The sequence below is a fragment of the Triticum dicoccoides genome, chromosome 3B (genome assembly GCF_002162155.2).
Source record: "Triticum dicoccoides isolate Atlit2015 ecotype Zavitan chromosome 3B, WEW_v2.0, whole genome shotgun sequence".
In the NCBI taxonomy this organism is placed as follows: domain Eukaryota; kingdom Viridiplantae; phylum Streptophyta; class Magnoliopsida; order Poales; family Poaceae; genus Triticum; species Triticum dicoccoides.
Genome location: NC_041385.1, coordinates 131,929,435 through 131,940,751, shown reverse-complemented (window position 1 = coordinate 131,940,751; position 11,317 = coordinate 131,929,435). Strand labels below are relative to the sequence as shown.

Sequence of the window (11,317 nt, the reverse complement as noted above, 5' to 3'; positions counted from 1 at the left end):
CGCACCTGAGATTCTGAAGATCTGGTCGATGGTGGCCGCGCCAGCGATTGGGAGCAGGAGGAGCGAGATCGGCGCCCTTTCCTCATCCGGTCGCCGAACCCCATCGCTACCTCCTAGCAGCCGCCACGAACACCCCAAGCCTCCTGGGCCGGAAGCCGCCAGCCGCTTCAGCCGGATCGATACGCCGCCATCCGCGTCGAGAAAGATCACGGATCGAAACCGCCAGCGCCGCCCTCTCCGATCACCCACTCACCCGCTCGAGATGAAGGCGTTCGTCTAGCTGTGTGGGAGAGCGGATCACACGAGGGAGAGAGAGAGAGGAGGTCGCGTTGCGTTGTTGCGGCAGCAGGTGAGAGGAAACAGGTCGCGTGCTTGGGCGGTGTTGCGTTGTTGCGGCAGCAGGTGAGAGGAAACAAGAGAGATGGCGTGCCTTCGTGGTGAAGATAAGGAAAGAAAGGAGGGGGAGGTGTTATCTGGGGTACAATGAGAACAACCAACAACGAAAGGTAGACCGATCAAAACAACCAACAACGTCCCTCAAAAAAAAAACAGCCAATCAGATTGTGCGTTTTTCTCTCTCATTACGGCTCCTAGTCCGAGGTGGACACATTGAGCGTGCGCACATTGCGCGACCGTCAAAGGGTTCAATTCAAGGGAGTATAAGATATCTTGTTCGACATTCTTCTTCTGAATTAGAACAATTGTTCGACTATTTTTTGTTATTACATGACAACGCACATGCATTCAGCCAGCCGAACCTAAATTTGATCTACACATGGAGAAATAAAGACATATCCAGGTTTGAATAGTGTCAATGGCGCTCAATCTCTACAACATTCAGCATACAGTTTCATTCAGACAAACGATATCTCGCATACAGAGCCAACCAAAAAGAAAGCAGCAGCATGTACTAAGACTGAATCTCTTCAAATCGCATCCAGTCGACCAAGAGTTAACACGGCAAGGATAAATGTTACTACAACGCAAGGTGGTACAAATCAGCAAGAAACAGCAATTGGTCCAGCAACATCAACTGCTATGGCTGGCCTTAACGGTGGTACGGCTGCTGCGCCCCGAATGCTGCTCCAGGCCCACCATACAGCACGCCGCCACGCCGCGCTGCCATGCTCCCCGGCGCATAGTAGGGCTGAGCAGCAGCAGCCGGGTTCACGTACCCAGCACGAGCCGCGTAACCAAAGGAACGGGACACTGGGTTCTGGAATGATGGCCCGTAGCCTGAGCCTGAGCCTGATGCCCTTGCGGACTTGGAAGCAGGGAAGGACTGAGGTCCGGCTGCTCCCCGTGCTCGCTTGTTCTGGAATCTGTTTCCGCTGCCTAGCCTCTTCCGATCAGCCTTCTCTCTATCCATCCTCGCCACCTTCTTTTTTAAGTGATCGATGTTAAATACTGATACTAGCTGGCAGGACTCGACACACCTGATGATAGCCTTGCAGGCGTTGCACTCCAAGGTCTTAGACTCCTCCTGAAGAAAAGAAACATGAAGCCTTTCTTTAGTGCCACAAGTTACCAAGCACTGGAAAATGGATAGAGAACTGGAAAAAGGAAAAAGGCATGCTTCATTTCCCATAGGCAAGTAGCTAAGGCCTCGAATCTTGGGGATAATGCTCATGAATTTAATGAGATTTTCCTCTTTTCGCCTAATTTATATCCTCTCTCCAACTGATATGAACACCCACACTAACTTATCTCTCTCCGATTCCCACGACACTAACACCATGGAAGCAAGGTCGTTTCCCTTTATTATTGTCTCTTGGTTTCATGACTTTCTAAATCTACATGCTGAACAAGAAAATAGGCCTTATATTTTCAAACGGATGAAGTCTCAGCTAACCAACAGAAATAAATTTTTGCAATAGTGCATCCAAACTCAGAAACAGGAAACCAAGCAAATCGAGGGCTAAAACAGTGGTCTGGATGGACTACATGGAACAAATTAATCTATGAACTCAATGATACTCAACATGACGACTGATGAATCAGATAAGGACTATAATTTTGAATCAACTGTTTAAATTTAAGAGGCGTAAGTGCTTTTGTGGAAATGATATACACATAATACTACTATACCAAAACTGATGCACGCCACAGATATGACAGAACTGCAGGTTGTTTAAATCAAAGGCATGCCACTAATTTCATTTCCTTCATCAATGATCTTCATGCAGGCATTCAGACAGAAAAAGGACCGATGACCAAACTGAATGATGAGTTTAACAAAAAGAAATCAAGTTCAGAGAGTGGGATGGAGTCTTACAACAGAAGAACTGGAGCGTCTTCCACTACTCAGAATGGCCTGGGCCTTCTCAGTTGAGTCCTTTATATAAGAGTTAAGAAGAGGTGCAGGAGGAAATCGCTCAAGCAAACATGCCTCATGAGCAATATATATAGCCTCGATTACATTTCCTGAAGTGACCAATTCCTGAACAACATCTGCAAAGTAATAACAGAATAGTTGAGTCGTGTCTTCTTTTCTCCGAACTACTAAAAATATAGTAACCACCAGATCTGGATAAAATACATAAGATGCTAATCATGTATAGTTTGAAACTCAATACGGAACCTTCAACAAAAGGTTAATCTAGTTAGAAGTAGTTGTGATTATCAATTAATCAAGTCTTTTAGATGGTTATTAAACAAACCCTAAGAAAACAAACAAACAGATTGCAACTTCAAAAGTACGTTGTTCTCACCAATTCACTCAGTTGAAATGCAGTCCGGAGGCACAAGCAAGAAGCTGCTTAAATTTGTCAAGTTAACAAGGTCCTTCGAAACTTATTCTAAACCTTGTGATATTTTTTTGTTTATGAGTAAGCTCATGTAGAATTCAGTTCCTTAAATTTATACCCCCTCAGTTCCAAAATATAAGGTGTATTAGTTTTTTCAAAAGTCAAACACATGTTTGACCAAGTTTTTAGGAAAAAGTATCAATATCTACAACACCAAATCTGTACCATTAGATCCATCAGGAAAGTATTTTCATATTTTATTGATTTTGTATTGTAGATGTGATGTATTATTCTATAAACTTGGTCAAACATACATAAGTTTGGCTTGCACAAAAACTGATGCACCTTATATTCTGGAACCGTCCCATATTAAGTGTCGCTGAAATAGATGTATCTAAATGTATTTCAGTGCTAGATACATCCATTTGAGCGACACTTAATATGGGACGGAGGTGGTATGTCCTAATCCCTAAATACTGAGTATACCACCAAGAAGAAAGCAACCTCACTACTACTACCTTGTAATACAACTCAAGAAGAACGTCATAAAAAGAATATTTAGCATGTCTACATGATTATTTAGATGCAGAAATCATACTTCCAAATCAAACATATGGTGAAAGCAATGAATCTTAAGTTGTTGCGTAAAGTAAGGAAAATGCAGGTTCTAAGGGCATTTCTTTCTCAAACTAGAAAATGCCTTGATTTGCAAAGTAAACTCAAAAGAACGTCGCAATCCTCATACTCAATGAACTGAAGACCTGTTACTAAATCAGATAAGAAACGTAACAAATTTAAAAACCATGCCAATAGGTCATCATTACCTGCGACTGTCTCCTCAAACCCGAGGATAAAGGCAAACCTCGCAAGTTCCTTCCTTCGACGGTTAGCAACAAACAGGCTCTTCAAGAACTCTCCATCAAATTTGTCTTTCAGTCCAAATGCCGCAATCATCTGCAGGAATAAATGTGCCTCTACTTGCCCCAATGCACCCTTCTCCCCTTCCTTGACAACTTCCCCCGTTGCCTTTGTTTCTTCCTTAACTTCGCTCTTCCCTGCTTCTTCAGCTATCTTCTCATCAGCAGGAACCTCCACCTTTACCTCTTCTCCCTTCTTCTCCTTCAGTGCTTCCATCCCCGCTTCCTCTGGGTCCTCCTGTGTTTCATTGTCTACTTCCTCCGGGTTCTCTTCCTCATCACCTGATGCAGCCACCAGCTCCTCCTGGTCTTCCTCTTCTTCTTCCTCTTCCTCTTCTTCCTCTTCTTCTTCCTCCTCCTCCTCCTCCACCTCCTCCACCTCTTCCTCCTCCTCTTTTGCATCTGCCTGCTCTACTTTCTTATCTGGCACCGCTGCATTATCAACATCGTCAGCTTCTGTCATCTCCACCTCCTCATTGATGGGAGCTGGTGAGTCTTTCTTGATCCCAAACCGCTCAGACCAGTTCTTTGCAACCACAGACGCCCTCTCAACCAACGTATCTCCTATCTCCGGCGGCTTCCGCCCATCTGAACCAAACAACGAGCGCAGCAGCATGCCGAGCACCCAGCACTGGTCTTCACCGGCGCCTTCGCCGGCCTCCAGGAAATCGCTGAGCACATCGAGGACGAGGCGGGGTGGGTCCACGGACGCCGCCACGGTGGGGGCGATCTCCTTACGAACGGCGGCGAGCTCCCTGCGGCGCGCGGCCATAAAGCGCCAGAGCGCGGCAGCGTCCATGCGGCGGCATATCCACCTGAGGGCGCCACGGATGTCGGCGGGCGGCGGCGCGGCGGATTCGGCCTCGGCCTCGGCGAGGGCGGCCGAGAGCGCGTCGGAGGCCTCGGCGAGGCGCACGGGTACGGAGGCCTCGCGTGCCTCGAGCGCCGCGAGGGATTCGGAGGTGGACGCGTCGGCGGCGGCAAGGGCCTCGTCCACGGAGGCGGAGCGGGAGGCGACGTCCTGGTCGAGCGAGGCGAAGTGCGCGAGCGTGCGCGACCAGGCTTCGTGGCAGGTGGCTAGCAGTTGCTGCTGGGAGTCGAGATGCTCGAGGAGGCGCCGGACCTCGCCGGTGGCGGTGGGGTCGTCGGTGGTCGCCATGGCGGCGAGGGCTGGGAGGCGCTGGAGTTGGATTGGGGGCAGTTTCGAGATGGCTTCGTGGCCGTGTTGAGACGGCAGAAGCTGGGCTTTGGTTTGGACTTGCATCTGGACCCTAATGGGCTCAACCGTCCTATGGACCCGTCAATGGACAAAAAGCCTATTGTGTGACATGAAATGAGTAGACTGAAAATACACTGATGACAATGAAGACTATTTTTCAAGTGTGCATGAGAGTTTGAGAATGAATGGAGTAGATACATTTGTTGGTCAGAAGTTGACAAAGTGGAATGATGAGATGATAATGCAATTTACTTCACAGCTCACTTCTACCCCGATGGTTAGATTGTTTGGATGACTGAAAAAACAAGATATCAATTTACTATCTCAGAATGGGCCAAATTGATCAATGCTCCAGAGGAAGAGGAGAATGACATTGATGTGTATGCTAAGCCGAGAAAGGATCACAACTCCATGTCTAACATGTACAAATCAATTCCTGACAAAGCCTTGGAGACTAACAAGTTTGGATCTATATACCACATGTTTGCTGGCTTGACCACAATGAACACTGTATTGAGGCACACTCCATTGCACAGGTCAGGAGATCATAGAATAATTCGTGGTCACTCCATCAACTTGCTCCACTTATTTGATGTGCCACAGAAATTCAAGGTGATGAGCTTGATTGTGCAAATTGTGAAAAGAATAGATGCAGATCAGAAGAGATCTTGTGGATATGCCCCTCACATTAAGATGTTGACCAACTCTAAAATGGGAACCAGGACATACCTACTAGATAGTGAGCATCTACCCCTGAGGCCAGATTTTCAGGACACCGAGGTTGTCATGGATGCATCACATTCTACTTGTGCAGAAGCCCGAGAGAAGATAGAGAAGGCAAAGACTGCAAAAGCAGCAAAGGCAGCAAGTGCACCAGATGCCTCCACAGTGCTACTCAAGACCAAGCAAGATCAACTCAGTTATGTGATTGAGGCTACAGTGAGAATTGAGAAGGGTTTGGCCACCCCGACTGAAAACCAAGAATGTCTTGAGAGGATCGTTGAGACAAAATTCCATAATCTAGATGTGAAGGTCACTGAGATACAGACCATTGTGGAGAAACTCCAAGAGGATGCTGAGGACAGGGAAGATAGACCAACTACATATACTTTTCAGAGAGTGCCAATGGCACAAAGGTCATCAGCTGTGCCAGTTGTCAGAGACTCAAGGACTACAACTTCAACACCTATAGCAATTGCCACGGTTGTACCTCTGATACGTCTCCAACGTATCTATAATTTTTTATTGTTCCATGCTATTATATTATCTGTTTTGGATATTTATGGGCTTTACTCCACACTTTTATATCATTTTTGGGACTAACCTACTAATCGGAGGCCCAGCCCGAATTGTTGTTTTTTGCCTATTTCAGTGTTTCAAAGAAAAGGAATATCAAATGGAGTCCAAACGGAATGAAACCTTCGGGAGCGATCTTTTCGGAACAAACGCAATCCAGGAGACTTGGAGTGGACGTCAAGCAGCAAACGAGGCGGCCACGAGGGTGCCCGGCATGCCCTATGGGGGTGGGCGCGCCCCCACCCTCGTGGGCCCCTCGTGGCTCAACCGACCTACTTCTTCCTCCTATATATATCCACGTACCCTGAAAACATCCAGGAGCACCACGAAAAACTATTTCCACCGCCGCAACCTTCTATATCCGCGAGATCCCATCTTGGAGCCTTCGTCGGCGCTCCGCCGGAGGGGGAATCGACCATGGAGGGCCTCTACATCATCTCCAAGGCCTCTTTGATGAGTTGTGAGTAGTTTACCACAGACCTTCGGGTCCATAGTTATTAGCTAGATGGCTTCTTCTCTCTCTTTGAATCTCAATACAAAGTTCTCCATGATCTTCTTGGAGATCTATTCAATGTAACTCTTTTTGCAGTGTGTTTGTCGAGATCCGATGAATTGTGGGTTTATGATCAAGTTTATCTATGAGAAATATTTGAATCTCCTCTGAATTCTTTTATGTATGATTGGTTATCTTTGCAAGTCTCTTCGAATTATCAGTTTGGTTTCGCCTACTAGATTGATCTTTCTTGCAATGAGAGAAGTGCTTAGCTTTGGTTCAATCTTGCGGTGTCCTTTCCCAGTGACAGCAAGGGCAACAAGGCACATATTGTATTGTTGCCATCGAGGATAAAAAGATGGGGTTTATACCATATTGCTTGAGTTTATCCCTCTACATCATGTCATCTTTCTTAATGCATTACTCTGTTCTTCATGAACTTAATACTCTAGATGCAGGAAGGAGTCGGTCGATGTGTGGAGTAATAGTAGTAGATGCAGGCAGGAGTCGGTCTACTTGTCACAGACGTGATGCCTATATACATGATCATGCCTAGATATTCTCATAACTATGCACTTTTCTATCAATTGCTCGACAGTAATTTGTTCACCCACCGTAATACTTATGCTATCTTGAGAGAAGCCACTAGTGAAACCTATGGCCCCCGGGTCTATCTTTTATCATATAAGTTTTCCATCTACTTTTATTTGCATCTTTTACTTTTCAATCTATATCATAAAAATACCAAAAATATTTATCTTATCTTATTATCTCTATCAGATCTCACTTTTGCAAGTTACCGTGAAGGGATTGACAACCCCTTTATCGCGTTGGTTGCGAGGTTCTTGTTTGTTTGTGTAGGTGTGTGGGACTTTTGAGGAGCCTCCTACTGGATTGATACCTTGGTTCTAAAAAACTGAGGGAAATACTTACGCTACTTTGCTGCATCACCCTTTCCCCTTCAAGGGAAAACCAACACAGTGCTCAAGAGGTAGCAACCTCCAGTGTCAACCCCTCCAGCTCCACAGACTTTTGTCGAATCTTTTGCAGATGCCCTCCTCTCCACGCCATCTACGCACACCGGAGTGACAAGCCAGAAGACCCCTTCAGGAGCTCTCGGAGATCGTGCCTAGAGTGTCAGATAGCACTATATGTTTCCAAACTTTTTGGTAACTTGTTGCCAAAGGGGGAGAAAGTGTATAGATCATAGGCTGAGAGAGTGTGTGTGTGTTTTGCTTTCATTTGCTTATCTTGCTACTTTGATCTTTTGGTTGTTTGATTCCTATTCTACAATTTGTGTTATTCTCATGAGATACTTGTGTGATCATGTGTTTGATCATACTATGCTTAATGTGTGTGCTTACTTATCTATCTCTATGATTATTTTGTGTATGATCAATCACTTGTATCCTTGGTGATGAGTGCATGTTATTTAACTCTTATCATTTTGAGTGCTCCACCAAGATGTATGTGACATGGAAGAGTCACCCATGATCCTAATCGATTGTGCATTTGCATTCAAAAGCAAATTTTAAATAATGCACAAATTTAGGGGGAGCTCTTGCTTATCACATACTTATCAAAGCGATGATGTATTTCATTCATATTATCATTTGTCAAAGCTTTGATCTATATGTTGTCATCAATTACCAAAAAGGGGAGATTGAAAGTGCAACTAATCCCAGGGTGGTTTTGGTAATTCATAACAACATATAGCTCATTGAACTAATATCCATTCAAGTTTAATATTTCAGAAAGTTCAATGATTGGCATGGCATGGACTAGAGATGTCGACCCCTCAAAATACTAAGGACAAAGATTGGCAAAAGCTCAAGACTCTTCATTTATATTTTAGTGATCCAAGATCACATTGAGTCCATAGGAAAGCCAATACTATTAAAAGGGGATGAGGTGTTTGATATGTCTCCAATGTATCTATAATTTTTGATTATTCCATGCTATTTTATTATCAATCTTGGACGCTTTATAATCATTTTATATCATTTTTTGGTACTAACCTATTGACATAGTGCCAAGTGCCAGTTGCTGTTTTCTGCATGTTTTTTACATCGCAGGAAATCAATATCAGACGGAGTCCAAATGCCACGAAACCTTACGATGATTTTTTATGGACTAAAAGGAAGAAGTTGGGCCCTGGTTGCACCTGGGGGGTCCTGAGGTGGGGACAACCCACCAAGGTGTGCCAGGAGGCCCAGGCGCGCCCTGGTGGGTTGTGTCCACCTCGGGTGCCCCCCCCCCCGGACCGCCTCTTTGCTCTATAAATACCCCAATATTCCAGAAACCCTAGGGGAGTTGACGAAATATTCATCCAGAAGCCGCAGAGTCTAGAACCACCAGATCCAATCTAGACACCATCACGGAGGGGTTCACCACTTCCATTGGTGCCTCCCCGATGATGTGTGAGTAGTTCTTTGTAGACCTTCGGGTCCGTAGTTAGTAGCTAGATGGCTTTCTCTCTCTCTCGCTGAATCAATACAATGGTCTCTTGGAGATCCATATGATGTAACTCTTTTTGTGGTGTGTTTGTTGGGATCCAATGAACTTCGAGTTTATGATTAGTTATATCTTTTTATATCCATGAAAGTTATTTGAGTTTCTTTGATCTCTTATATGCATGATCTCTTATAGCCTCGTATTTCTTCTCCGATATTTGGGTTTTGTTTGGCCAACTTCATCTATTTTTCTTGCAATGGGAAGAGGTGCCTGGTAGTGGGTTAGATCTTACGGTGCTTGATCCCAGTGATGGAAAGGGAACCGACACGTATGTATCGTTGCTTTCTAAGGATAGAAAGATGGGATCTATATCTACTCAATAGATAAACGGATCTTGTCTACATCATGTCATCGTTCTTATTGCATTACTCTGTTTTTCCATGAACTTAATACACTAGATGCATGCTGGATAGCGGTCGATGTGTGGAGTAATAGTAGAAGATGCAGGCAGGAGTCGGTCTACTAATCTTGGACGTGATGCCTATGTAGTGATCATTGCCTGGATATCGTCATAATTATTTGAAGTTCTATCAATTGCCCAACAGTATTTTGTTTACCACCGTGTGCTATCTTTCTTGAGAGAAGCCACTAGTGAAACCCTACGGCTCCCGGGTCTTCTTTCTCATATATTTGCCTTTGCGATCTATTTCCCTTTGAATTTATTTTCAGATCTATTAAACCAAAAATACAAAAATACCTTGTTGCAATTTATTCTTATTTATTTTATTTGGCGTTCGATCTATCAATCTACTACAAATTTACCTCACGTCTTCTGCCTATCTTGAGGCGCCGTACCCCGAAAGGGATTGACAACCCCTTTAACACGTCGGGTTGCGAGGTCTTGTTATTTGTGTGCAGGGGCTGTTTACAATGTGTTGCTTGGTTCTCCTATTGGTTCGATAACCTTGGTTTCATATCTGAGGGAAATACCTACCGCCGATGTGCTGCATCATCCCTTCCTCTTTGGGGAAATACCGACGTAGCTTCAAGCGACATCAAAAGGAATTTCTGGCGCCGTTGCCGGGGAGGATCTTCAACATAACCAGGTTCCTAATCACAAATCTCATCTCCTTGCAATTTACATTATTCGCCATTTGCCTCTTGTTTTCCTCTCCCCCACTTCACAAAAATTTACCATTTTATTCGCCTCTCTTTTTCTGTTCGCCGTTTCTTGCCGGATCTATTTTTGTGTGTGTTACTGTTTGTGTAATCATGATGCCTCAAAGAAATTATTATGATGTTCCTTACCCCAATATTTTGATTGAAATTGAGAAAAGTACTAAGGAATACATGACTACACAATTTGAGCATAACAAGTACTTTACAGAAGAACTTAAGGAGCACTCCGTTGCGCTAGATGCTATCACAAAACAACTTGATGATATTAGTAGAGAAGTTTGCAATCTCCAATCTAAGTATGCTTTTGCTGAAAGTTTTCTGGGGAAAATATCCGATGCACAAGCTACCTTAGTAAATCAAATGGCTGCTAAACCAATCACGTTAGAAGACAAAAGTGATGAAGATCTTAAAATGATTGGTGTTTTCTTCTATTGATTCCTTGTTTAGTAAAACTAAGATTGATTAAAAAGGGACTGGAGAATAGTCAACTTTAGGTAGAAGGCGTCCCAATATTTCGGAGGGCGAAAATCTTGTTGAGAAAATTGATAAAAGTGGGTTTGAAGAGGTCAAAACTTTAGCTAGTGATGTGCCCATTCTTTTGGAGTTACAAAGACTTTAATTATGAAGTTGTTCTTTGATTGATTGTATTTCTTTGTTGCAATCCATGCTAAATTCACCCCAAGCCTATGAACAAAATAAAGCTTTTACTAAACATATTGTTGATGCTATGATGAAAGCTTTGGAAGAAAAATTGGAATTAGAAATTTCAATTCCTAGAAAATTGCATGATGAATGGGAACCTACTATCAAAGTCAAGATTAAAAATTATGAGTGTTTTTCTTTGTGTGACTTGGGTGCTAGTGTTTCTACAATTCCGAAATCTTTATGTGATGTGCTTGGCCCTACCAATCTTGAAGAATGCTCTTTAAATTTGCACTTGGCGGATTCTACTATTAAAAAGCCTATTGGAAGAATTAATGATGTTCTTATTCTTGCAAATAGAAACTGTGTG

General features: G+C 43.9%; 1 protein-coding gene and 1 long non-coding RNA gene across 2 annotated transcripts in view; both read right to left on the bottom strand.

Moving 5' to 3' along the window:
• Nucleotides 1-449, bottom strand: part of LOC119275154 — a 4,211-nt gene extending 3,762 nt beyond the window's left edge. Inside the window, exon 1 of the long non-coding RNA XR_005135526.1 lies at nt 6-449. This is a non-coding gene — a long non-coding RNA (uncharacterized LOC119275154). The remainder of the gene's footprint in view (nt 1-5) is intronic.
• Nucleotides 450-784: 335 nt separating this feature from the next.
• LOC119275153 (FRIGIDA-like protein 4a) lies at nt 785-4,894 on the bottom strand. Its single transcript, XM_037555953.1, has 3 exons — nt 3,572-4,894; nt 2,276-2,451; nt 785-1,483 (listed from the first exon to the last, which is right to left on the bottom strand). Exons 1-3 carry the CDS (start codon nt 4,821-4,823, stop codon nt 1,049-1,051), a joined length of 1,863 nt encoding a protein of 620 aa, XP_037411850.1. The 5' UTR covers nt 4,824-4,894; the 3' UTR covers nt 785-1,048.
• Between the last annotated feature and the right edge of the window lie 6,423 nt (nt 4,895-11,317).